Here is a 27,515-nt window from a genome sequence, read left to right on the forward strand (position 1 = left end):
AGTTCGCCGAGTTCCTGATATAATTAACTCGGCGAACTAGTGGAACTCGGGACAAAACCAGAGATTCTACTAGTGATACATACGGAAGCACGGGATGGAAAGGAGTATTGCTTCGGCGTGTCCATGTAGTCTTCTTCTTCTTGGGTTCTTGCTAGCATAGACAAACGGGAAGGAGAGTCCAGAACGGTTTTAATCCGGCCGGCCGTAGGATCGATCGAGTATATATACCCTATCGTGTACGACCACGGAAGACAAGACCAGGCTTGGTGCAAGCTTCAGCTTATTGATGAATTGATCCGTTCAGCTCTGATGAGTTTCCCTACCTGAGTTTGAGTTGATTAATCACACAGCAGCCAGAGCCAGATCGAGCAACCACCACAAAAGATGACGACCGGAGGAGGGGAGGCGCTGATGACGATGCAGACAACCACGACGGCAGGTGTTGATTCTTCTCTCGTCCGTCTGAGAGTAGACTACGGCCAGTTCATGGCGTTTCCCGCCGGCATGCCCCTCAGCTCCGACGTGGTCTCCGTCGGCGGCCAGCTGTGGAGGATCGACATCTATCCGGGAGGGATAAGGAACTACCACAAACACGTGTCCATCTACCTCAAAAACCTGAGCAGATCTACATGTGCCAAGGCCATCTTCGAGCCCTTCTTCCTGGAAAAGGACGGCAGTCCCTCTCCCAAGATCACAAAGCACGCGAGCGTGTGTGAGAACTTCGCGAGTATAAACAACGACAACTATTGCTTCGGCGTCGAAGAGCTGGGATATGCGGAGTTCTTCCAGCGGTCTTCTCTCGAGAGATACGTCGTCGACGGGCACTTCACGTTCTTGTGCTCCATCGTGGTCGTGAACGAGCTAGGCCCTGTCCCCGTGCCACCCTCGGACATCCGGGACAGCCTCGGCCACCTTCTAGAGGGTGATGAGACAACATCAGACGTATCCTTCATCGTCGACGGTGAGACATTTCACGCGCACCGGGTGATTCTCGCGGCACGCTCACCGGTCTTCAAGGCACAGCTCTTTGGGTCCATGCTCGAGGCCACCACGACATCGTCGACGCCCATCGTGCTGCATGAGATTGCCCCCTCGACGTTCAAAGCTATGCTCTGGTTCATGTACACTGATGCATGGCCTGAAGACTCCGATGGTGACGAATCATCATCGGTCGAGATGTTTCAGGATCTACTTGCTGCTGCAGATCTGTATGCACTAGACAGGTTGAAGCTCATGTGCGCACGAAAGTTGTGGGATAACGTGACGGTACATACTGTTGTGAGTATCTTGGTTTGTGCTGAAACGTATTGCTGCCCGGAGTTGAAGAACAAATGCCTTGACTTCTGCACAGTGGGAAAAAATTTCAAGGAGGTAACATCCACCGATGGCTATGCATGGCTAGAACTGAGGTTTCCCTCAATTGCTGCAGAGATAGGAGAAAAGTTTAGGAGATAAAAGGCAAATGATCTATGATGACAATGGGATCAATCGGCCGGCTCTGTGCCTTCTCCTTCCTAGTGCGGAATTTGAATGTTATGTAGGTTGTTTCGACATGCTGCAAATGCCTATGTTGTCGGCTACATAGACATAGATGTTATGTTACAACTACTGTGGTTGTGTTGCAAGGTGGGTGTCTTTTTGCAAATGTAATTTTGCGTTGTCGTGAACGCCACTTCCAAATGTTGCTTGCATTTGATAATCCTATTTTATGCATCTTACCTTTGTTTTCTATTGCACACACAAATAATCCGCGGACCGATATAGAACCGTGTTGGATGGCTTCACCGCGTTGTTAGGCAATCCAGCGGCTACGTGCTACCAAGCATGCTGGCCGTTGTCATGGGTCCACCTACTCCGTTAAATCAACCCTCCTCATAGCCATCGTAGGTAGGTGGATTTCCCCTCCCCTCCTACTCATTGAGTAAATTTGAACTTCTGTAACCGATCAATGTCACTCACTTGCTCACTCGGTCAGTTTGCCGGGACACCGTCACATAGCTTCCCTCTTTACAATTCTATATGCCTTCAGTAAAGTGTTAATAAAGAGAGAAGGTGAGCGACATGACGTACAAGTGATGCCATATAGCTACCGAAATGGGTTAAAATGATCAAACATGCAATCCAACAATTTTTTCTTGTTATCTATACTACTATTAAACAATCAAACCAATTATTTCTTTAAGCCACCCCGCAGATACTCAGCCTAATTACCACCGCCAGATTAGTCCCACTAAATAAAATCTAATAGATACAGTTAATTTAATCCCGAGCTATGTGTGCAATTAGCAATTTAGTAGGACTGAACGCACTCCACCCGCGGAGGAATATTCCACGCGCGTCCGCGTACAACGCTTCGTCAACGCAAAGGGCTCTCCATATCTCATCTTCGCAACCACCACGTCGCCTCCATGAGTCTCGGGGGAGAACCCTAGCCGCCACTCCTTCCCTCCCCTATACCTCCTCCCCGTCTCGCCGCCGCCGCCGGAGTGTGCCCCGGGGCGAAGCTAGGGCCAGCGCCTCCATGCGTCTCGGGGGAGAACCCTAGCCACCACCCCTTCCCTTCCCTAACTCCTCCCTGTCTCGCCGCCCCCGCCAGAGGGCGTGCCGGGGCGAAGCTACGGCCATCCCCAAGGAGGGCGATGACGGGGCACCTGGTTTGTGTCGGCTTGGCACGGGCGCGCGGCGAACGCTTGGTGCAGCAGCGTTGAGGCACGAACTACGTTGCCGCAGGAGGGTCGCCGACGCGAGTTGCTGGCTTGCTGCCTGGCTTAACGGTGACGCGGGCAGGGCACCATGGTGCTATCTGACCCCCTGCCTTGCTTCCGCCGGATGCGGGCTCTCTCCACTCCTCATGCATCCTCATGTTGGTCCAAGCAGAGGACGAAGTCCAGCCCTTGCCAACAAGCTGTACGTCACACGCCCATGGTAATATAGTGACCCTTCCTCTCTTCAATCAACATTTTTTTCTGTTCATCAAATTTCCGAGGAGTCAATTGCATTCCAAATTGCAATATGTGGGAGAAGGAATTGAAGAATAATACATCAGCTAATCTCTGTGAATTTCATATTAAATGGCGACAGATGCATCGATTAGATAAAAGTGAGAACTAATCCATCACAATACAAGATAGCAAGACATGTACTACTTGATGTAGATATGGACAGTATTATAGGATGGACAATGCAAATCCATTGCTCAAGCGATATAGGATTTCACAAAAAAAATTACTGGAATAAACTTTTGGCTCGCTGAACTTTTGAGACCTAACTTACGAATTTATAGTTTGGTAAAGTAGAAGAAATGAACTTTTGGCTTGCTGAACTTGGTGTTTCTTTTTGCAGCATAATGATTTCAGAAGTACGGTCTAATGGAAGGGTGGAGGAAGATTTTTGAAATGGCAAAGTCGTCAGCAAGGACATGAGACAAGAGGTAATAAACATTCTTCTATGTGTTACCATCTGCTATTATATTTCACTATTCTTTTTGCAACATGATGATTTCAGAAGTACAGTCTTTCATTTTGTTTGTTTTGCTCTGGAGATGTTTGAAAATTGGACATATATATGCAGGTCTGACCGAACTACGTCAGTCAACTACGTCAGGTGCACCTTGACCTTCTGCCTGAGCAGATGAACTAGCCACTGCCCTAGATGTTGTGTCGTCCTCCAGTCCCGCTCTGCTGCTTCTGACCAAGCACCTCAAACCAAGACTGATTGCTCTATTATTGTGATCGGTCAATACAATATTGGTATATATGTCTTGTATAGTGCCCTTTTGCATTAGTTTTCTTATATTTGCGGAGTGTGCAAATGAGTTTCTTCTTACCTTTACTCATTAATAATAGTAGTGAGCGATTCTCTGTGTTTTGAGTTATCTATTGGATCAATGTATTTTCTGGATTTATGATGTTCATTTTCAAAGTGATATGTGTACTATGTTCGAATTTTGATGCAAGTTTTAACATGTCAATGGGATCATTATGGCTTGATTTTTTCCACCAAATTATTATAGATGTAATTACCTACAGATCTTGTTCGCATTTAATTCTATCTAGCGGCTCACATATGTTAGTGTTGTGTAGTTAGCTAGCAATCGATGCCCAATATCTCATGTACACCAGAAAAGAAAAATTGTTGTAAATAAGTAGTTCACTACCAAGTGCAAACAAGATTTTTGAGACACATGATCTTCATATTGATTCTATTTCAAGGTCGGCAGCTTCCCTCATCTTGGTTCTTATTTTAGGTTCAAGCTGACTGAGTAGTATTTGTGATCCAAATGACTGGTTTCAGGTATCAATTTGACATATGTATGTAGCCCTCTCCATTTCCTCATTCTTTGATTCTTTGGGTCATTTTAGAACTTCTGATGGGTTAAGTTATCTGCAGTATAGTGTCGATACTGCTCTAGGACACCTCCCACATTAGTTCTCCATTGCAATTGTTCACCCAACGGACAAGACAGACGTCTCTATGCTCGCCCACCATTATTTGACCGGATACAGTCACCCATAAGATCAGTATGCCCCAACTTATATTTTTCCAACTTCATTATTTTGGATTATCGGTTGTCCTTACTGCTATCAATCCATGGCAAGAAGTAATGCAACTAAACTACTTCTCTGAGTTTAGTGGGCAGTAATGTAAGAGGATTATCACCCCATAGTCAATTAGCTAATGAATATTGTGTTTATGGTAAGATAACTCTCTCGCTGGTAATTTGAATAATAAATGTAGAATTACCTACCCATCTTGTTTTAGTTGGACTGATAATTTGGTACTGCAGGGTACATTGAAAAGCATTTTTAAAAGGCATAGGGTGATTGATTTCATGTTAGCAGGAAAATAACCTTTCACTGTCATGATGTCATCAGTTTACAAAGTGTGCAACCTGCCCTGCCGATGTCCGGGTTTTTGTATGCTACTCCCTCCGTAAACAAATATAAGAGCGTTTAGATCACTACTTTAGTAATCTAAACGCTCTTATATTAGTTTACAGAGGGAGTACTATGTTATTATCTACCTTGGTGATGAGGCAGGGAAGGTAAGTGGGGCTAACCTGTTTGCTGGAGCAAGAATAATGACCACATTTTTCATTAATGTTTGAGGGGCAAGTGGGGCTAACCTGTTAGCTGGAACAAAAATAATGACCAAGTTTTTCATTAATGTTTGAGGGGCATATGGTCTTGGTGCTGCTCAAGCTCGGCCATATGACTCTCACTGTAGGTGCTTCTCTGAGTCATTGTCATCTTCTTCGCCACCGGTTTGGTAACCATCTGGGTCTCCTTCTCTGCTCCTGCATATGTGTCATGTTCAAATGAGAAATGGAGAGGAAGTTAGACAAGTTAGTAATTATCGATAATAATAATAATGTGATGTAGAAATACATGTTAGCTGCACATGTGTACCCTGCAAGGAATTATTTTACAATAGAAATGCATATATTGTGGATTGATGACTAAACAAGTTTGCAGGCACATCCCTGAAAATACAGTAGAGCCTTCAATCTTGAGAGTTAAGAATTCTTCCGGTGTTGCTTTGGAAATGTATGTCATATCTGAATGCTTGCTTAATTTAGGTGTATACGTAAAATCTAAAACTGATCAATACTGTTTCTATTAACAGATTTTGGCATATAAAATGGCTCTTAATTATATATATAATTTAAAATGGATGTACGGTAGTAGAATATGTTCAGGTTGAGGGTACTAATTATACCAAACGATGTGCTTTTTCACATATGATTGTAATATTAGTCGAGACGTGCGTTCCACGTGCATATTTACTAGTATGTTAAAAGCACAATATGGGGTTATGTTTGAGGCACCAACCCACATCATCAAAAATAGGTGTAGCACTTTGTTCTCTAGGCATTGGTCGGACGGGCGAGCCCCTAATAAGTCACCTCGCCAGTGGACCAACTACACTCAAATGCGAGATATACACCGTCCAACAATTACAACATGAAAACCCCACCCACAATATTTCATGCATGTATGCAACAAAAATGTTGCAACATGCCAAACATGTCCAAGTAGCAAAAAATTAAGGTATGGAGTAAATCCTCATTCACTACAACAACAACTTTGAACAATGGTTAAACCCCCGGCCTCTGCATCAAACGATGCATACAGTCATTTTATTAATTATTCCACAAAGGTCTGACAAGAAAATACATCAAGCCACCTGAAGCCACCATTCACACCTACAAACTCGATAATGTGGAGTGCTCTCACCCTCATATCTAAAACCGATGTCATCGCCAATCCATCAACATAACGTATCGAGACCAACAGCCGATGTAGCAGACCTAAAGCGTGCATCACATGCGCACGTTTTAGAGGCCAGAAGCCGCCATCATCCTCGCACCGTTGACCCGTCTTTGGGATAGAGATCCGCATCATCCTTGCCAGTCCGGACATCCGTCGACGCCACCACGTCGCCCAATGGCACCACCGCCCTGCACGCATTCATCCAAACGCAAAGACTTCGAAATATCTGTCATGCGTAGCTCCTACCAACCAGGCATGACACAGCGTAGCACCTGTCGGTCAGGCATGACTTGGCATCTCCACCGAAACTCCGTGCAGAACTTAGCCACTCCACCTCTTGCCTCTGTCTTCCAGCGCTGCTTACAAACGATGCTCCCAAGAGCGTAACGACACCACAGTACCATCATTGTCCGATCTGGATGACCAAATCTTAGGGTTTCCCCCGAAGCAGCACGAGCGGGTCAACAGAAGTCACACGACGATGCCTTCATCAAGGTAACGAGGTAAGACGCCCCCATCGGCTCGGTTTTCACCGGCAACTCTGTCTCCCCAACTCGCAGCCGGGACTAGATGGCGGATCTGGAGATCCGACCACCCAGCCTCAGGCTGATGATCTCCGGCGAAGGAGGCGGCCACCACCGCCACGCCTAGGGCCGGAGCCCTCGATGTCCTCATGATGCGGGTCGATCCCAGGGGCAGCCTGCCGTTGATAGGACGATACATGACATCAACATGTGCAGCCCTCCTAAAGCCCATCTGGACCCAGATCGGGTGCCCAAGCCGCCGCCACTAGACCTGTCGCCGAACGCTGCCGCCTGCCTGGCCGTCACCGCCCCGCACCTCTGTTGTAGATCTGGCCATCACGGATCGACGTCGTGTTGACCGAATCATTGACCGAGGAGAAGATCACAACATATGCAACAAGAATAAAAGACAAAGGAGAAGATCATTCAAAATTGCGTTCACAACAACGAACATCAAAAACAAGAAAAAATTAAACTTGAGGGGCATCCAATATGTGAGTAGTATTTTGTAACACGGAACCATCAAAGTACTAACAGGCTCGTTGCAGCATAGCGTTTATGTGTTCTCAGTGGAAAAGGTAGGCGCTTGCGACAAAATAACCTATGAAACATAAGAACTATACACTGGGTAGGCACACAATATATGGAACATGCCACGATTTATAGGTCAACATACATCACTTACCTTTTCTTAACTCTGTATTATTCGATGGAAAGTTCAACACTAGCTAGTAGCAACGCAAACCACTAATAACACTATGCTCGAACTAGTGTATGTCCGGTTACACCTAACCTATGGATTTATCTCTAACTTGATGCCCCAACCTCGATGAGCTCACCAGTAATTGATGGAAATTTCAGCACCGACAATGCATAACCATCGACGGACGCCACTTGCTTGAAATTTTCGTTTCTCGCACAGAAGTCAAGGCACTTTTTACTCAACTCCGGGCAATCATACGTTTCAGCACAAACCAGGATACTCACAACAGTATGTACCGACACAACATCCCACAACTTTCGTGTGCACATGAGTTTCAGACGGTCTAGCGCATACCGATCTGCAGCAGCAAGTAGATCCTGAAACATCTCAATGGACGATGAGTTGCCGACAGGCTCCTCGTCTTCGGGCCAGGCATCTGTGTACATGAACCGAAGCATGGCACTGAATGTCGCAGGCATGATCTCGTGCATGGTAATGGGTGCCGAGGAGGTCATTGTAGCCTCCATCATGGATCCAAAGAGTAGAGCCTTGAAGACCGGCGAGCGGGCCGCTAGCACCGCCCGGTGTGCGCGGAATGTCTCACCATTGACGATGAATGACACGTCTGTCGACATCATCATCCCGTCGCCGGTGCTACTGCCATCTTCCAGCAAGCGGCCGAGATGCTCCCCGAGGTTTGAGGTAGGGACCGGATCAGGGCCTAGCTCGTTTACAACCACCACGGAGCACAGGAACGTGATGTATCCGTCGATAACGTATGTCCCTAGAGCATGTCGTTTAAAGAACTGAGGATATCCATTCTCGTCAGCACAGAAGACGTAGTTTCTACGTGCAACACTACTTTCATCGTACTCATTGACATGGGACCAATTTGTGATCTTGGGAGATGGTCTGCCGTCCCTTCCCAGGAAGAAAGGCTCGAATATGGCCTTTACGGTGCACCTTGGTGACGATGATCTTGTGAGGTGCCTGAGAAAGATGGAAGTGTAGCTATGAGGCGCCCTTTTCCCTCGTGGATACAACTCGATCATCCAGAGTTGCCCACCAACAGAGACAACGTCGGAGCAGAGGGCTACGCCGGGGGGAAACCTCATGAAGTGCTTGTAGTCTACTCGGAGGCGCACGAGAGCGGAATCAAGATCCTCCACCGTGGTTGTGTGCGTCGTCGTCGTCGCCGCTGAACCCCCTCCTCTCCACCTCCCTGTCGGCACAACATTATGGCACAACTTCCGTGCACACATGAGTTTCAGCCGGTGCAACGCATACCGGTCGGCGGCGGCAAGAAGATCCCGAAAGATGTCAACAGGCGATGAACCATCGTCTCCTGCAGGCCAGGCATCCGTGTACATCCACCGAAGCATGACGCGGAACGTCGCGGGTGAGATGTCGTGCAGCACCATGGGCGCCGACGTCGGGAACATGGATCCAAAGAGCTGCACCCTGAAGACCGGCGAGCGGGCCACGGGAATCGCCCGATGCGCATGGAACGTCTCGCCGCCAATGACAAACGACACGTCCGTCGTCCCGTCGTCTTCCAGCAGGCGGCCAAGCTGGCCCCCGAGGTTCGGTGGCGGCACGGGGCAGGGTGTAGCTCGTTGACGACCACGATGGCACACACGAAGGTGACGTTTCCGTCGATCACGTACCTATGTAAAAGAGATCGCTCATGGAACTCGGGGTATCCTAGGTCGTCAGCGCCGAAGATGTAGCCGTCGGCGCAGCTTCTGATGCTACTACACACGTCGTACTCATAGGCGTGCGAGCACTTTGTGATCTTGGGAGATGGTCTGCCGTCCCTGCCCAGGAAGAAGGGCTCGAATATGGCCTTGACGGATGAATGTGACGATGATGATGATGTGGTGAGGTGCCTGAGGAAGATGGAGACGTGTCGGTGGTTGGGCCTTGTCCCTCTCGGGTAGAGGTCGATCCTCCAGAGCTGCCCACCGACGGAGACCACGTCGGAGCTGAGGGCCTCGCCGGCGGGAAACTCCAGGAGCTGCTTGTAGTTTACTCTCAGGTGGACGAGAGCGGAATCAACATTGGCCACCCTGGTTGTCTACGCCGTCGTCACTGCCGCCGGCCCTCCTCCGGTCGTCATCAGCTCAGGTGCGTGGAAAACCCGAGCCGAACGGATCAATCAATGAGCTCAAGCTTTGCACGCCAGGGTCCATGTTATATACTACTCGCGCCAAGTCCGAGTCGAGTCCAAACTCAAAGCGGTCCGGATTCTCGCGCCCGAGTATATCATATTTTCCGGACCGGATGACGGACAATGTATGAAACGGACATACCCAAAGTATACCTTCCCTTTTCGGACAAGGATTTACGGCACGCAAGTGCAGGACACTCAGCCCCTGATGTTAGCTTTTTATTTTGACTTTCGATTTTCAAACTTCTATGTCTTTTAAACGGAAAATTTAAATTAATTTTTTTTCGTATTCGTGTTTCTCGCGACCAACACTTTCAAATAAGATGTATTTTGAATATATTTTGACGACTTTTTAAGAAAAATGTTAAGTTTCAATGTTTGAAACTTATTAGTACATGCGGCCGACAAAAATCAGTTACTTTGTGTCTACGGCCGACAGAAAAAATTGTTTAAAATTATATCTCTGAAACTTGTTGGAACAGGGCATATTTTATGCAAAAAAAAAGGTAAGTTTCATCATTGAAACTTAAAGCTTTTTGAGGGATTTTCTTTCTTACCGTGCCTTCGTGCGGAATTCAACTACTTTGCGAATCGTCAGGCAAATCGAGCGGGCAGTGGAGCTTGGCAGGTGAGGGCCCCCGTGAGGGAGTCTTGGATTGAGGGGCCCTCGGGCCGCCGGCCGATTGCTTATGGGCCAGCCCATCAACGATTTTCTCAAGGTTTTTGCTAGAAAGGTTTTCTTCTATATGCGCTAGATTGGCCTAAGTGCACCCTTTGCTTATCAAGTCTAACAGAAAATGTGCAAAATGTTTCGAAGAATTCTCATACCGTATTGTAAGAAAATGTTTGGCTCGTATTTTAAAATGTTAACCATGTATTTAAAAACTATTCGTTGTGTACTTGAAAATGGTTGATCACATATTTAATCATTTGCTGAAATCTTCAACGTTTATTGCAAAATTGTTTACCACATGTTACAAACTGTTCACCTTGTATCTAGAATCTGTTCATCGGGTATATAAAAATGTACAACATTTCCTTTGCAAATGTTCATCTTGTATTACGAAAAAGTTCATTGTATATTTTTTAAAATATTGAGTATTATTTTCTGTAAATTTTTCCAAAAATAGACAACAATTTTTTTAAGATATTGTAAACATTTTTATGAACAACATAAACAATTTTCTAAAAATAAATATTTTTTTAAGCACGAAAATTTTATTTAAAGGACATGAACATTTTTTTGCATGGTGTACATGAACATTTCTACTGAGTAGTGTGAACATTCTCTGAACGTACGTGAACATTTTATGTATAAAAAAATTGAACAACATGAACATTTCTGAAAGTACGCAAAAATGTTTCTTAATAGCATTAACAATTTATTTAAAGCATGCGAATATTTTCCTAAAACCGAGTGAAGAATTTCTTTAAACAGAGTGACAAACTCGCGCGCACACACACGTTTGGTGTTCCATTTTTGTGCTATCGGCAAAGAATGATATGCTAGTAGTGCAGTCGCTAGCCACTTCAAGGCGAGAATGAAGTTCCGCGTTTGCCATATGAGAGCAACTTTCTGAGGGTTGCCTATTGCGGGAACCCCTCAAGGGTTATTTTTGGTGGGCTGAGAGCGCGTTAGCCGTCGCCATGTATCGCGTACTGGGTGTTCCCTTGGGATTTTTTAAATTTTTCTTTAGGCATTTTCAGGTTTTAGATGAGTTTTTTCTGGGTTTTTTTGGCTTTTTGGTGTTTGTCCGGCTTTCCCTAAGATTTGGACAAAAAAAATCACAAAATAACTCGTTCTTTTATCTTCCGCGAGAGGCATAGATTTGCTTATCGTGGTGGCACAGGTTTGCTTCCACGAGAGGCACAACTATGCTTCTCGGAAAAGAAGAAATATATGTTTTTTCTTTGGCGAGAGGCGCAGCTATGCCAAGAAATAAAATGTGTTTTTCTTCTACCGTGAGAGGCTGCCTCTCGCGGAAGAAAAAGAATTTTTCTTGAGGCATAGATTTGTTTTGCATGGAGGCACATATTCGCTTTCACGCTGTGCCTCTTGAAAATGGAAAGGAGGGGGGAACGTGCTTCGAGCGATATATAGACGCTCTCTCGCCAAAGGCGATACATAGATGCAACCGCTTGCTGCAGAATAGAGGGGGGAAATGAACCTAATGTATGATGGACTTCATTTGATTGACCTGTCGTTCTCTAAAAGGAACCGAAATTCCATGAAAATACCCCTAAACAAAGAAATTCCATGGAAATGACCACACGATATTTATGGCTAGAAACTTAAAGAATTGAAATCATATTGGATCTAGCCACTCTGGTTTAGAGGTAGGAGTAAAATTCCACAAAATGTCAACTAAAATGTATTTTCCCCAACACAAAAACAGTTGTTCTGAAAACTTTAAGTACCGGTTGAGCTGATGCACTCTCACCATCCATATTCGTATCTGAAAGAATTCACACATAAAACCTTTAATTAAGAAGCTTGCAAGTGCAAAAATCAACTCGAGGTTGGTGGTAACTTTTTTTTTGAGAACTAGAGTAGGATCTACTCTACAGAAGATACAGATTCAGACAGTAACACAGGCCGGAGCAAGTCCAGAACATTAGCGATGATCTCCTGATCGCCAATACTTCTGGTCGCCGCCGCAAGCCCATGAGCCAGGGCGTTGCATTTTCTTCCCACATGGATCACATCGTATGCTGGGAAGGCCGAGAGAGCTTCTCTAATATCCTTGATCAGGGCGTAGCATGGAGAGCGGGATTGGTAACCTGCAGTCACTTCTTTGACGATGGTTTGGCAGTCCATTTCCAGAATCAAAGGCCCAGAGTAATATTTCGTTAGAGCCTGCAGTCCGGCAAGTACAGCTTTTGCATCGGCTTCCTCCACGCTCTGGCAGAGGGGCAGATTTCTGCAAATCGACACGATCACAAGGCCTCTGCTGTCCCTGGGAACTCCTCCAGCAGTAGATTCTCCAGTCTCTGATTGAAAAGCAGCATCGGTGTTTAGCTTGACCGTACCTCGTACAGGACTCGACCACTGTATATGTTGCTTTGTGGGACTGCGTGGTCGGTCAACTGCACCTGCATTGAGTACATCCCCAGCCATCACTGCCATTTTTAGCTCCTCAGCATACTTCTTCAGGAATTGCATCGATCCCGAAATAGATTCTTTACCATCATTTCGTATGTTGTCTTCTCGCGGGTGCCAACATCTCCATAGCAGCAGCAGAATTTTTCCACGTATGTCCTCTGGTACAGTATCCAACAGCACCTGCAGCCAGTCTCCTCTTGTGTTTCTGAAAGATTTTTCTGAAGGTAAAGCCCACTCCTTCCTCATGGCCTCTCGAAGTGCTCTGCTCTTTGAACATGTGACCACTGCATGGTATTCATCTTCCTGGCCGTTACCGCAGATGCTGCATGTCGAGTCTAGATCAATTGTTCTCTTGAATTTATTTTTCTTTGTGGCCAGAGTATTAGTGGCTACTCGCCAACCAAAAATTCTAACTCTCAGGTACTTTTGCTTTCCATATAAGATCCCAAATGCTACGGTCTCCTGCCTCTCTGGACGAGCTTGAAGGGTTTGATTGGTCATGATGGCGGGAAGAGGCTGCTAGCATATATGCACTCCTAACAGAGAAGATCCCATTCTTTTCAGGGTGCCATGCAATGCAGTCTTTTGTATCCGACCTCGGGATGGGTATCTTGCAAATTTCGTCTGCATCAAATTGGTGAAAGATTTGACGGATCAGGCCCACATTCCACTCCTTCTCCTCTGGTTCCATGAGTTGATTGACCCAACGCAGCCGAGACCTCCTAATGAACGAGGCTGTCTTGAGGCCTTGCTTCCTGGGGATCCATTGATCTCTTTGAATCTGAATATTTTTACCATCGCCCACTCTCCATATTACTCCCTTTTTTAGCAATTCTAAGCCGAACTCAATCGCCCTCCACACCGGCGAGGCATCCACTAGTAGAAAAAGGGTCAAACGTGAAGCACATTAGTGCCGGTTTGATTTTGGCCCGGTACTAATGGTACCATTAGTGCCGGTTCGAACGGATTTGCATTAATGCCGGTTCGTGTTGAACCTTTAGTACCGGTTCGTGGCACGAACCGGTACTAAAGGGGTGGTGGCAGGCTAGCGTCAGGCCGGGGCCCCACGATCACCTTTAGTACCGGTTCGTGGCACGAACTGGTACTAAAGGGGTCTGACCTATAGTACCGGTTTGTGACACAAACCGGCACTATAGGGCCATTTTCAAACTCTACCCCCCTATGCCGTCATTTCAGTTCTGAAAAAATCAAAAGAAAATGATAAAAACTTCAAAAAATAAAATCCTTCGAGAGGTAGTTATATTACTACATCTACTAGTTAGGAAAATTTAAAAACTACAATTTGGACGTGTTTTGCAAAAAGTGTAGGGAAAATGTAAAACGGCTATAACTTTTGCATACGATGTCGGAAAAAAACATATAATATATCAAAAAATTCAGCACGAAAATCCGCATCCGATGGAGACCGCCTACGGCCTGTTTGGAATTTTTTAGAATCCTCAAATTCCAAAAGGAAAAAAAGATATGGTCAAATTTCAGTTTGTTTAAAAAAAATTGGTTAAATCTGGTCAAACTACTTATTCAAGAAGTATTAATGTTACTACATAATTATTCAAGAATATTAGTGTTACTAAATAATTATTTCAATTTTTTGAATTTTGGTCAAATCTGGTCAAACTATGGTCAAACTTATTCAAGAAATATTAGAGTTACTAAATAATTACTGTTTTTTAGAATAATAGTTTCAAACTCAAACGGTGAAATGTGTGACTTCATGCTCAAGCTAAACTCCTGAGGGTTAATAGGATTGACATCTTACTATTGTCAAGAAAACAACAAGTGCAGACTTGGAAACGAAGGAGAATAGAACCCGAAAGTTAAGCGTGCTCGGGCTGGAGTAGTGAGAGGGATGGGTGACCGGTCGGGAAGTTAGATGATTTGGAATGAGTGATCCACACATGAGCAGTTAAGAGAGGTGATTAGAGACTAAATCATCAAATAATTCAAAAAAATTAAAAATAAAAAAAATTCTAAAATTTTCAAAAAAAATTCAAAAAAAAACCACACCAACCGGTACTAAAGGTCCCCCATACCAAGGCGCGAGCTCACGCCACGTGGTGGCACTTTAGCGCCGGTTCGTGCCGAACCGGTACTAAAGGGGGGGGCCTTTAGTGCCTACCCTTTAGTGCCGGTTATGGAACCGGCACTAAAGGCCCTTACGAACCGGCGCTAAAGCTCCGTTTTCTACTAGTGATCCGAGGCAAAGACTGTGTCTAAAAGGTCGCCATTGGGATAATATTTTGATTTCAAGACTCTCGCACATAGGCTGTCAGGATTTTGGATTAGTCTCTAGCCCTGCTTAGCAAGAAGGGCTTGGTTGAAAAGATGCATGTCTCTGAAGCCAATACCTCCATCCCGTTTTGGCTTGGTCATACGCTCCCAGGACATCCAATGTACCTTTTTGTGGCCTTCTTCATCCCCCCACCAGAAGTCTCTAATCATTCTTTCATACTTCTCGCAGAACCCTTTCGAGAGCATAGACACACTCATAGTAAAGGTAGGTAGGGCTTGAACAATGGATTTGACATGGACTTCCTTGGCCGCATAGGACATGAATCTTTCCGTCCAATCATTGCAATGCTTTCCAAACCTATCCATTATAGGTTGGAAATGGTCGTCCTTCATCCTTCCTTCTGGTGTAGGTAATCCCAGATATTTACTTTCAAATACCTCTGATTGTACCTCAAGTATAGCCTTAATGCCCTCTCTTATTTTGGTTGGGCATTGTTCACTGAAAAGGAGCGAGCACTTGCTCGCACTTAGTAATTGTCCCGTGCACTTCTGGAAGGTATCCAACACCCTTTTTATTGTCTGGGCTTGCTCAATAGAAGCCTTGAAGAAAATCAAACTGTCATCCGCAAATAAAAGATTGGATACTCCTGGACTGTTTTGGGGCAACCTTGATGGGATTCAGCTGATCTACCAGTATCTCCTTGTTTATGAGTTTTACCAAACCTTCAGCCACAAAGAGAAAGAGATATGGACTAAGAGGATCCCCTTGGTGAAGTCCTCGGGATGGTATGAACGGTTCCAATAATTCACCATTGCATCTGACTGAATATCTCACCGATTGGACGCATTGCATCACCCAATTTGTCCATTTGCTACAAAATCCACTTTTCAACAAAACACCTTTCAGGAAGCCCCAATCAACCCTGTCATATGCTTTGGCTAGGTCCAGCTTGTATGCACAATAGGTGTCCCGAGTGTTTTTACTGTGTTGTATCTTATGGAAACACTCAAATGCAATGATAGCATTATCAGTAATCAGTCTGCCCGGAATGAACGCACTTTGTGTCTCTGAGATTAGTTCATCCAGAATAGGGCGTAAACGATTTACAAGACACTTAGACACCACCTTATAGATTACATTGCACAAACTGATGGGTCGGTAATCTTTCAGTGACTGGGGATCTTTCCCTTTCGGTATGAGCACTATAACGGTGTCATTTGTGCCTTCAGGTAGCAGCCCACTCTCAAAAAAATCCTGGACAACCTTAATCACATCTTCTTTTATCGTTGCCCAATTTCTTTGATAGGAACGAGATGGGAATCCATCCGGTCCAGGTGCCTTTAGTGGACCAATTTGGAATAATGCATCGCTGATTTCCGAAGCAGAGAAAGGTTTTGTCAGTGACTCATTCATACCTTGCGTGACCGTTGTCTGGAACAACTCCATAATTTCATGTGGTGCCACCCTATCGTCCTTCTGATATAACTTTTTGAAGAAGCAATTTGTCATCTCCTCTAGACCCTTCTTGTCCTCTATCCAAACACCACTGGAATATTTTAGTTTTGTAATGTCATTCTTCTTTTTCCTCCAAGTAGCTTTCCTTTGAAACCATTTTGTGTTTCTGTCACCTTCTCTGAGAAAAGTCACTCTTGATCTCTGTCTCCACATTAATTCCTCACGTAGTAGAAGTTCATCAAGATCTTTGGAGAGTTTGTTAACCTCCCTTTGTTGTACTTGGGAAGGACGGAGGCTCCACAAAACACTCAATCATTTTCTGATTTTAGCGGTCTGTTTCACCACTGATGCAAAGTCTTTCTGTGCCCAATCACGCAAGTCTTTTTGCATTGCAGCAAGCTTCACTCCAATCTGCTGCATGCTCCCAGCCGGGCCACTACTACCCCAAGATTTCTCAATAGTGGGCTGTAGAGTATTCACTCTTTCCCACATCTGCTCATATCTGAATATTTTTGGTCCATTTTCTCCTTTAGGTCTCCACTCCTTTCTCTTTCCTAGCCGCAATAGGATGGGTACATGGTCTGAACGAGATGAGCAGATATGTTCCATAGTGGCATTCCTAAAATGATCAGACCACTCCGGGGTCGCTACCGCTTTGTCCAGCCTCGCCCGCACATTATTTTTACCCTCCTGCTTGTTGTTATAGGTCCATACCGGGCCTTTAAAACCTAGGTCAAAAACGTTGCACTCAGCAAGCACTGTACGAAAATCACTCATATACTTCTCAGATCTTTTAGAAATAGAGAGGTGCTCAGACTGCCACATCGTTTCGTTGAAATCACCTACCATGAGCCAAGGCACATTTGCTGTATCTTTTATTCTCCGAAGTAATGTCCACATATGGTGACGCTGATGGGCCTTCGGTTCCCCGTATACAAAAGTGCATCGCCACTGTAAGCCATGCGGGTTAAGCCTGATCAAAACATCGATGTATCTCGCCCCCACGGCAATCTTCTTTATTTCAATACTCTCATCATAAAAAGAGGGCAATGCCGGCACCTTTTCCGATACCGGGTTGCGTGATACAATGACGGAGGCCTAACCTCCACTTAAGATTCTTGACGTACTTATTGTTTTGCCGGGTTTCAGAGAGGAAGACGAGCTTGGGCTTGTAAGTGTGCATGAGGCACACTGTTGGGGAACGTAGTAATTTCAAAAAAATTCCTACGCACACGCAAGATCATGGTGATGCATAGCAACGAGAGGGGAGAGTGTGATCTACGTACCCTTGTAGATCGACAACGGAAGCGTTAACTTGGTTGATGTAGTCGTACGTCTTCACGATCCGACCGATCCAAGCACCGTTACTCCGGCACCTCCGAGTTCTTGGCACACGTTCAGCTCGATGACGATCCCCGGACTCCGATCCAGCAAAGTGTCGGGGAGGAGTTCCGTCAGCACGACGGCGTGGTGACGATCTTGATGTTCTATCGTCGCAGGGCTTCGCCTAAGCACCGCTACAATATGACCGAGGTGGAATATGGTGGAGGGGGGCACCGCACACGGCTAAGGAACGATCACGAAGATCAACTTCTGTGTCTAGAGGTGCCCCCCTGCCCCCGTATATAAAGGAGCAAGGGGGAGGGGGCGGCCGGCCTAGGAGGGGGCGCGCCAAGGGGAGTCCTACTCCCACCAGGAGTAGGACTCCTTCCTTCCTTGTTGGAGTAGGAGAAGGGGAAAGAGGGGGAGAGGAAGAAGGAAAAGGGGGCTGCGCCCCTTGTCCAATTCGGACCAGAGGGGGGGCGCAGGCCTCCTTCCTTTTGGCCTCTCTCCTCTATTCCCGTATGGCCCAATAAGGCCCATATACTCCCCGGCGAATTCCCGTAACTCTTCGGTACTTCGAAAAATACCCGAATCACTCGGAACCTTTCCGATGTCCGAATATAGTCGTCCAATATATCGATCTTTACATCTCGACCATTTCGAGACTCCTCGTCATGTCCCCGATCTCATCTGGGACTCCGAACTCCTTCGGTACATCAAAACTCATAAACTCATAATATAACTATCATCAAAACCTTAAGCGTGCGGACCCTACGGTTCGAGAACAATGTAGACATGACCGAGACACGTCTCCGGTCAATAACCAATAGCGGAACCTGGATGCTCATATTGGTTCCTGCATATTCTACGAAGATCTTTATTGGTCAGACCGCATAACAACATACGTTGTTCCCTTTGTCATCGGTATGTTACTTGCCCGAGATTCGATCGTCGGTATCCTATACCTAGTTCAATCTCGTTACCGGCAAGTCTCTTTACTCGTTCCGTAATACATCATCTCACAACTAACTCATTAGTTGCAATGCTTGCAAGGCTTATGTGATGTGCATTACCGAGAGGGCCCAGAGATACCTCTCCGATAATCGGAGTGACAAATCATAATCTCGAAATACGCCAACCCAACATGTACCTTTGGAGACACCTGTAGAGCTCCTTTATAATCACCCAGTTACATTGTGATGTTTGGTAGCACACAAAGTGTTCCTCTGGCAAACGGGAGTTGCATAATCTCATAGTCATAGGAACATGTATAAGTCATGAAGAAAGCAATAGCAACATACTAAACGATCGGGTGCTAAGCTAATGGAATGGGTCATGTCAATCAGATCATTCACCTAATGATGTGATCCCGTTAATCAAATAACAACTCTTTGTCCATGGTTAGGAAACATAATCATCTTTGATTAACAAGCTAGTCAAGTAGAGGCATACTAGTGACACTCTGTTTGTCTATGTATTCACACATGTATTATGTTTCCGGTTAATACAATTCTAGCATGAATAATAAACATTTATCATGATATAAGGAAATAAATAATAACTTTATTATTGCCTCTAGGGCATATTTCCTTCACACACGAGTTCCTGAACTGTGCGAGGCTGCCCGAGGCCTCGACAGTTCCAACTAAGGAGCGTCATGGCTCCTGGCAGGCGCCATCCTCGGCGTCCGCCAGTTGACCGGTAGCCCCTGTGCCGGTTGCTTCCTTGTCCTCCCCAAGTCCTCCCGCTGCCATCTCTTTTCCAGTTGCTGCACCTCTGACCTTTTTCTTCTGTTCTGTATCATCCCCCTCTATGGTCTTTCCAGCTGTAGCCTGCTCTTCCAACTCACGGTCGCCCCTCTTTCCAAGTACTGAAACCCGACTGTTCTGAAACCTTTCCCAACTTCTTTGCACCCTTCCGCTTCTGTGGAATCACCTGTCTAACAAAGGAGCCAATTGCCGTGGTCGTCCCGACCTGCTGTAGTTCTTGCCCCACTGGTGCAGCCCTCGCCAAAGCTGGAGTGGAGGCGGCAGCCACGCCATCTGCTGGTTGTGCCACCGGTTCAAAACCCGGCGGGTACAGAGGGTTCTCCTCATGATCCTCCTTGGTTGACTGTACCTGTTCCGATCTCTTCAGAGCGTCCGGTGGAGTCTGGTACTTATCAGCAGCTAGACTCTGCAGCAGGTTGGTGGTAACTTTGCATCACTGCATATGCAAGCCTTGCACAAAAATGAATTTACTGGTTTCGCCTTGAGTCATTTGCGGGACAAAAAGATGTTGACGGACCAAAAGTGAACTTGGTAGGTTGAGGCTTGAAAGGTACTTTTCAATTTTTAACCGTTCTTTTTTCTGGCTTATGTCACACTTCTCCTTATTATTTGATAGAAAAGTGAATTTATGTCTTTTTTTGCAAATGGAAAAGTGAATTTATCTATCACAATACTTTTGCTTTTATTTTTTATATATGCACCTCCAACGTAAGCTCAGGTTGAAACGTCCCCCTTTTGGGACTTTGGACAACTGTAGACGGGAATTTCCTTTTTCCGGGCCCCAATAATCTGTAGTACTAGCTAATTTATAGCCCCCTTTCCAAATGTGCATGACATTGACACAACTTTAGCACCAAACTGATATATGCGCAAGAGAGCGAGCTGAAAAGGGCAGGGAATAGGTAGGCCATGATGCATCAAGAGTGTTAAATTTGGAGATCACAACCACCTCCACCTGAGCTTCAGTTGTTGAGGCCCGTGGCTTCTACTCCACAAATCCACGCATTGCATCACAGTTTCATGGCTGATCAACTGTATACTACTCCCTCCATTCCGAATTACTCGTCGAAGAAATGAATGTATCTAGATGTATTTTAGTTCTAGATACATTCATTTCTGTGACGAGTAATTTGGAACGGAGGGAGTACTTAAATAGAAGGTTGTCGATTTTACAAGCAACACTTTCTCCCTCTCTTTGCTTGGTATGAGAAATAAGTGCCCAATCTGTTAATTTCATTTGATTTACATCTACACATGTATGACATGTTATTATTCATGGGTCACACATATGTCACGTTGTCACTTTTAAAATAAATTAATGTGATAAACTTTTTTTTTAGCAAAAACTACATTTTTGATATTTCAGCAAACCAGATATCCAAAATACAAGAAAGATTCTTTTAGCAATAAATAAATAAATACATTGTTCATTCAACAATTGTTCTAACTTTATTTGCCATCCCCGTGGCCATCGGCACCTCCAAGACATGATGAAGTGTTGGATGACGATCTATGGGATTAGAAGCGGTTGATCTGAGAAACATAAACATCATATGCTCGATGATGTCATTCACGACGATAACACACCAGTTAAAGATAAAAGTTGTGATTTTACTCTATGTGACACCCGCCTCCACCTTTGAGACGTTGTCACAAAGGGCGAACAAACCTAACATAGATGGAAGTAAAACTACAACCCAACTGTTAGTTAATTGGTCGCTCCATGGACAAACCTAACACGGGTGGAGGTCTGGGTGCTGTCTTTGGTGCTGGTTAGTGTGTTGGTGCTGCGAGTGACTGATCACTGTGGTGGGGCTTTTTTCTTTTTTCCTTTTTTCTCTGTTTGGTTGTGTGCATCCTCAATGTCTAGTTGGATATTTTATTGATGCAGAGATTGTGTGTAATTAGTATCTTCGTGATTTTAACATATTTCCTTTGTCGGAAAAAACCCACAACCCAAGTGTTAGTTAAATCTTGGTTCCCCGCCTTCAGCTATCGAGAAGGCCAGACAGGGACCGATGTCCTAGCTGGTGTGGATGTTAGTTCTTTTTCTCCCACTCTCCTCTCTTATTGGTGCGATCACATGAACCATAAACAACATGGAATTACACAATAAATAGGGTAGTTTTATTTTTATCCATACAAGTTTTTGTGTGTGTAAAGGACTCCTATCTATATTATGATGGTTCGCAAGAATTACGAAGCACCTCAAACATAATAAAAATTACACAAATATTCATAAAGCAGTGATGCTGCCAAAACAAGACGCGATGGCATGGCGATGTGGCCACTTGCATACCGGAGCTGGCCTGACCTTATCGATGACACTAAGCAAGTCTCTGTGCACATTCCCTTCAGGACCAGCACTATGGAGTCACAGTCATCGACGTTGAACCCTTGAATCAATCTGTAGAATATAACACCAAATGTTTCCATTGCGTACGCACGACGAGAAACCCTAACCTGGTCGCTCGAAGGCGCTGGCACAAATTTATTTGTTGTGATTTATCTACATAAAAGACACTGATAGCATAATTTATTAATGGGAATTTAAGTAATCACAACAAGTGTGTGGACGAAGGCTCATATATAAATACAACCATCTAGCTTAAATCTTAGCTCCCTGCCTTCGGCTGCCGAGAAGGGACCGAAGTTCGAGGGCATGAAGACTTTGCCCTAGTTGCCTTACAATTATGTCGTATAAGTTGCTACTTTACAAGGAGGAAAATAGTGGCATCTTATATCATAATTTGTTTGTTGTGATTTATCTACATCAAAAACACAGGAATCATATAATTTATTAATTGGAAAATTAAGTAATCACAACAAGTATGTGGACGAAGGTTCATATATAAATATAACCATCTAGCTTACGATCGAGAAAGGTAACATATCAGGGGGTGGGCCATTGATAGGTCGTGAAAATGGCGAGGCGTCGCAGTCGTCGAACCGACCACCAACCCTTGTTAAGCCTTCACTCACACTACTACTCATCCAACTCCAGCCCCCCCAAGGTGTGGTGTTGTTGTATCTTGTATCAGCTGATCAAGACTAGGACACCATGCCATTCTTCTTCTTCTTCTTCTTCTTCTTCTTTATTGGATTACAAGGCAAGGCAAGACAAAGAGTAGACCGTCTCCATCCGTCCATCCACCGCCACCTCACCAACCAACTCACTCACCGATGGCAATGGAGAGTGAAAGCGACCATGGCACCGCCGTGCGTGCGCGCGTGTTGCGGTTACACACACAGACGTGGCCCCGCCGCCGACACTAACAGCATCCCAACCACCTTCGGACCCTCTCCTTCCTCCTCGCTCATTTCTTCTTCTTCCTCCTCGCCGGCCTCTCTCTTCACGCGCATGCACTCCAACAGTAAGGCACCGTGCCTACGTACCTAGCTGCTACGACGTGGCCGGCCGGACGACCGTCGTGGTGCGCTGATCGGATTCGAAGATGGAGTACGTGGCGGCGGCGCGGTCTCTGACTCCGATGAGCCGCAGGACTCGCCATGCCCACCGCCTCCAGCTCGCCGCCGATCCTCCTCTGCAGGCTCCTCCTCCTCCTCCTCTTCCTCCTCCGGTGAGTCCACAACTATGCTCAGTCGCCGTAGTACTGTATCATACAGCAATTAATTCACTTCACGGATAGCTAGTGTGTCCGTCAGGTGGTTTCGTTTCCTTTTCTGTTCCATCCGCCACTGCATTCAATTCAATTCGATTGTTTTTCAATTGGATCAAGCAAGTTCAGTTCCTCTTTTAATGGCGTTCATGCCATGCAAATAAACTCGGCTGGACCAGCTAGCGGGCCATAGACGGCAAAAAATATATCAGCATGGACCAGACCCACTCACATTAGCCCACCAATCCATCAATGCGGCCCAAATTTATCATTTCCTCTTTTTCAAAAACAAAAAACAACTTTTACCATGCATCTATGCCCACTCTCCTTCGTCTGATGCTGAACAAATGTAAGCTTTCAGTTGCAGCCGACGACGGCAGTCATCGGCAACGGCAACAGCAACGGCGTGCAGGTGCAACAACAGCAGAGCCAGAGGCGCATAGATCTTGAGCAAGAGGTACCACCGGTTATTCTTTCTTGTATAAAATATACTTCCTCCATTTTATAATGTAAGACGTTTTTTGACACTATAAATTACAACAACTTTTCTGAATTTACCATGTCCCTTTTTCAAAGACAAAAAATAACTTTTTTTACCATGCGTCTATGCCCGCTCTGCTTCTTCTGACGCTGAACCAATGTAAACGTTCAGTTGCAGCCAACAACGACAGGCATCGGCAACGGCAACGGCGTGCAGGTGCAGCAACAACAGAGCCAGAGGCGCATGGAGCTTGAGCAAGAGGTACTTCTGATCATTCTTTCTTGTACAAAATATAAACTACAACATGCAATTTATTTTCTGCAACGCACTTCCATGAACAAGTTGAAGTTTGGAGACTGAAAATGTAAGGGAGTACGTGGGTGCAGGTGGCGGAGCTGAAGCAGCAGCTGAGCAACGAGCAGATGGTGCACCACATCCTCGAGCGCGCCCTGCACGCCCCCACAAACTCATCAACCTCAGCGCGCTCCGTGCTCCTCAACATCCCGGCATTCATCCCAGCCAAGGCCAAGCAGCTGCTCGCCGAGCTCGTGCTGGTCGAGGAGGAGATCGTGCGCCTCGAGTCGCAGATCCATACCATGAAGGGAAGCCTGAACCTCTCGCAGCAACAACGAGCATCGGTTGCAATGGCCTCCAACACGTGCTCGTACCCGCCAAGTGTCCACACCGACAACGGCAATGGCAACCCGCCAAGCATCTACACTAACAATAGCAGTGGCAATGGTCGAGTCAGCAATGGAGGAGCAGCTACACGCACCACGGCGCACTCGGCTCCGGCATCGGCTCGTCATGGCAACAACAATGTCAACGGAGGAGCTACGCCTACGACAGGTAACGGCACGCCAACGCACACAGCGCCGACGTTGGTTCGTCAAGCCTCGGGTCAGGTGGCGCCGGAGATAAAGTCCATGTTCTTCATCAGCCAGGCCATGAACGCCGAGTACCTCCAGCGCCACCTCGCCGCCACGGCCACCGACGACAAGCCGGCCAAGAGCCCCAGAGAGCAGGCGAGAGGCTCCTCTGGATCCGCCGCCGTCAGCCCGAAGCTCAACGGTAACATCTTTGGCCTCCCGCCAAGAAACTCCCTTGAAATGGTAACCACCAAGCAAAACTGAACTAAGACCATTTGTCTATGGGATGCTCTGCTCATGCTCTGTTTTTCCAACAGCAATCGGAGCGAGCACCCCAAAAACCTCCGAGAGTCTCCCAAGAAGCATCGCCTCCGGCACTGGCGCCGGCGAAGAGGGACGAGCAGAGCAAGGCCCAGCTGCCGAACAAGCTGTCGGAGCGGATCGTGAAGTGCCTGGCGGTGATCTTCATCAGGCTGCTCCGGTCGTCGCGGGTGGCGGAGATGGAGAAGTCCGGCAACCTAGCCAGGTCCGGGAACCTGCAGGGGAGCTTCCGGATCGACGCGGTTCTGAACGTGGCGGCGGCCAAGGAGAAGGATCAGAGGGGGCAGCAGGACCACTACGGCATCTTCGCGGTGCCGGACTCGGTGGTCCGGGACATCGGCCCCTACAAGAACCTCGTCAGGTTCACGTCGAGTGCTTTCGATCTCAGAGGGTTCTCCAGCTCCACTCTCCTCACCAAGCTGAGGTAAATGATAGTAGGACATTCATCAGTTCATCCAACTAATTTACTGCTTGTGTTAATTATTGATTTTAGTGGTTATATATAATTTTTGGATGACATGTGTGATCGTAGGGAGATGTTGGAGGCCTTGCAGCAGGTGGATTTGAGGTTTCTGACGCACCAGCAGAAGCTAGCGTTTTGGCTCAACATTTACAACACATGCATCATGCACGTATGTTCCTTTTTTTTTATCTTTGCCACATTTCTTCGAGGTAGAGGTTTCGGCATCTGCCGTTTGGTGATGGAAAATTGTGTGTTTTGAATAATTCTGCAGGGAATCCTGCAGCATGGTTTGCCCTCAAACTCTGAAAAGTTGCTGGCACTGAAGAACAAGGTAACATAGTCTGTTTAGACAAACATTATGTTTCTTCTTTATTTTTCTAGTTTTGCCAAGAAAGTGTAACATCTATAGTTTGTTTCCTTCTTTTCAGGCAACCATCAATGTTTCAGGGCAGAAGTTCAATGCTCTGGTGATTGAAAATTTCGTCTTGAGGCAGCCATCCAGTGTGAAAGAAGTGAGCATTTTGTAGATTTTATTTTGCTTTCAGTTGCAGCTGCACAACAAGAATGTGTTGTTCACATGAGTAAACAAACACCACAGGAATTCTGGAAGTGCGATGTCGATGTCGAAGAGCAGCAGGTGAGGGGTCTCTATGGATTGAACAGTTCGGAGCCAAACATTCTGTTCGCGATGTGCTGCGGCACCAGATCTTCGCCAGCAGTAAGTCCATGCACTCCTAAACCTCCTAATGAGTGAATGACTATACTCCTTGAATTACCACGCATGCTTACCCTCCTCCTTGAATGCTTGAAATTTCTACCAGATTTATCACCAGTGAAATCTGAATTTTGTGTTGTACATGCACATATTGTGAGTTGCAGCTGAGGATATACAAGGCGGACCGCGTGATGATGGATCTGGAGAAGGCGAAGCTGGACTACCTGCAGGCATCGCTGGTGGTGACCTCGACGAGGAGGCTGATGATCCCGGGCCTGATACACTCCAACATGCACGACTTCGCCAAGAACATGGAGTCGCTGCTCCGGTGGATCTGCGACCAGCTCCCCACATCTTGGTCGCTCAGGAAATCCATGGTGGACTGCCTCAGGGGACACCAGGGCCACCTCAAGGTTGAAGATGTCGTGGAGGTGATCCAATATGATTATGAGTTTCAGTACCTGTTGCCCATGTGAACATGGATGCTATTGTTGTAACTTAAGTGGCACCGCATAAATGGCGTACAGATTTCCTTGTATATATTGTTGTCTTAGAGGTGGAAAAAGGTGGTTTCATGCATATAGTTTTTGGGATGAAAATCTTTATTTTTGTATCAAAATAAAAAAATAGTTATCATTTCTTGTACGGTGAATGGAGTATTTGAGAGTTCATAAAAAACATTGCCGATTATAATTTAGTTTATTCATGTCGAGTTTCTATTTTTTGCACACTAAACCTTTATGGCTCCTCCACTTGCTACTGCTCCTTTAAAGGAATGTTGGACACCCGCCTCTTAACGTCCCATCTGTGTTTTAGCCATCTGAATGCAGTACATACCTCAACCGCCCGATCTTCGCCTCCCTTTCCGATCTCTCTCCCGTCGCCGCTGCTGGACGACGCGGCCGTCGGTGGCAGCAGGACCTGCTGGTATGCGGCGGCGACTTGGAGTGAGCAACGGCGACGGTAAAATACGACGACATGGCATCGATTCCTGATCCTAAGCGGCGGTTCATGCATGGCTGTAGCAGCAGCCGGCCAGATGCAGCTGATGCGGGAGCGGGACGTGTGCTAGCTACTCGCCTTGATCTGCTGCACGCGGACTGCTAGCGCGGACATGGTGGCCGTGGGTCCTGCTCTGGTGTGCTGCATGCCCCGTGTGCTAGCTAGGCTAGGGTGCCGCGGCACTGGGCGGAGCACGGAGGCGGCCGGTCCTCGGTTCTTCGTCCCGGTCGTCGTGGCGGATCTTGCCTGAGTTGGTGGCGGCTGGCCAGGGCGCTCCCCAAATCCGGCCCGTCGGGATCTAGGGAAGTCCCAGGTGGTTGGCCCTACTGTTTTCCGTGCTCCAGAACCTCGATCTGTTGTAGCCTTCTCGATCTGCTGCAGCCTTCTCGATCTGGACACCGACAGTTCCGGTCTTCCTCTCGGATATCTCAACTTTTGGCACATGGCACCACTGGATATCCAGATAGGAAT

The 27,515-nt window shown here is 46.3% G+C and overlaps 3 protein-coding genes, 1 long non-coding RNA gene and 1 pseudogene across 4 annotated transcripts; 3 read left to right on the forward strand and 2 right to left on the reverse strand.

Moving 5' to 3' along the window:
• The first annotated feature begins 384 nt into the window (after positions 1 to 384).
• Positions 385 to 1,455, forward strand: LOC125553289 (BTB/POZ and MATH domain-containing protein 1-like). The gene has a single exon (XM_048717108.2). The coding sequence runs from the start codon at positions 385 to 387 to the stop codon at positions 1,453 to 1,455; it is 1,071 nt and encodes a 356-aa protein (XP_048573065.2).
• A 1,407-nt stretch (positions 1,456 to 2,862) lies between these two features.
• Positions 2,863 to 3,900, forward strand: LOC147977447 (uncharacterized). Its single transcript, XR_015602227.1, has 3 exons — positions 2,863 to 2,907; positions 3,343 to 3,430; positions 3,571 to 3,900. It is a non-coding gene; the product is annotated as an uncharacterized LOC147977447 (long non-coding RNA).
• Positions 3,901 to 7,603: 3,703 nt separating this feature from the next.
• LOC147977448 (uncharacterized) lies at positions 7,604 to 9,618 on the reverse strand (annotated as a pseudogene).
• Positions 9,619 to 12,226: 2,608 nt separating this feature from the next.
• Positions 12,227 to 13,273, reverse strand: LOC147977449 (uncharacterized). The gene has a single exon (XM_087521169.1). It carries the CDS (start codon positions 13,271 to 13,273, stop codon positions 12,227 to 12,229), a length of 1,047 nt encoding a protein of 348 aa, XP_087377295.1.
• A 9,408-nt stretch (positions 13,274 to 22,681) lies between these two features.
• On the forward strand, positions 22,682 to 26,744 carry LOC125528667 (uncharacterized). Its single transcript, XM_087519330.1, has 10 exons — positions 22,682 to 23,154; positions 23,555 to 23,650; positions 23,846 to 23,935; positions 24,061 to 24,786; positions 24,861 to 25,288; positions 25,397 to 25,496; positions 25,599 to 25,658; positions 25,756 to 25,839; positions 25,926 to 26,045; positions 26,207 to 26,744. The coding sequence occupies exons 1-10, from the start codon at positions 23,029 to 23,031 to the stop codon at positions 26,516 to 26,518; spliced, it is 2,142 nt and encodes a 713-aa protein (XP_087375456.1). The 5' UTR covers positions 22,682 to 23,028; the 3' UTR covers positions 26,519 to 26,744.
• Positions 26,745 to 27,515: the final 771 nt, after the last annotated feature.

This window comes from Triticum urartu, chromosome 4A (genome assembly GCF_056163025.1).
Source record: "Triticum urartu cultivar PI428250 chromosome 4A, HENAU_Tu73, whole genome shotgun sequence".
Lineage (NCBI taxonomy): Eukaryota > Viridiplantae > Streptophyta > Magnoliopsida > Poales > Poaceae > Triticum > Triticum urartu.

Bases quoted from the DNA above. Each gene is read 5' to 3' on its own strand.
- LOC147977449 (XM_087521169.1), bottom strand. From the start codon at position 13,273: ATGACCAATCAAACCCTTCAAGCTCGTCCAGAGAGGCAGGAGACCGTA.
- LOC125528667 (XM_087519330.1), top strand. From the start codon at position 23,029: ATGGAGTACGTGGCGGCGGCGCGGTCTCTGACTCCGATGAGCCGCAGG. The intron at 25,289-25,396 runs GTAAATGATAGT...GTGTGATCGTAG, and splicing joins ACTCTCCTCACCAAGCTGAG to GGAGATGTTGGAGGCCTTGC. The intron at 25,659-25,755 runs GTAACATAGTCT...CCTTCTTTTCAG, and splicing joins TGCTGGCACTGAAGAACAAG to GCAACCATCAATGTTTCAGG.
- LOC125553289 (XM_048717108.2), top strand. From the start codon at position 385: ATGACGACCGGAGGAGGGGAGGCGCTGATGACGATGCAGACAACCACG.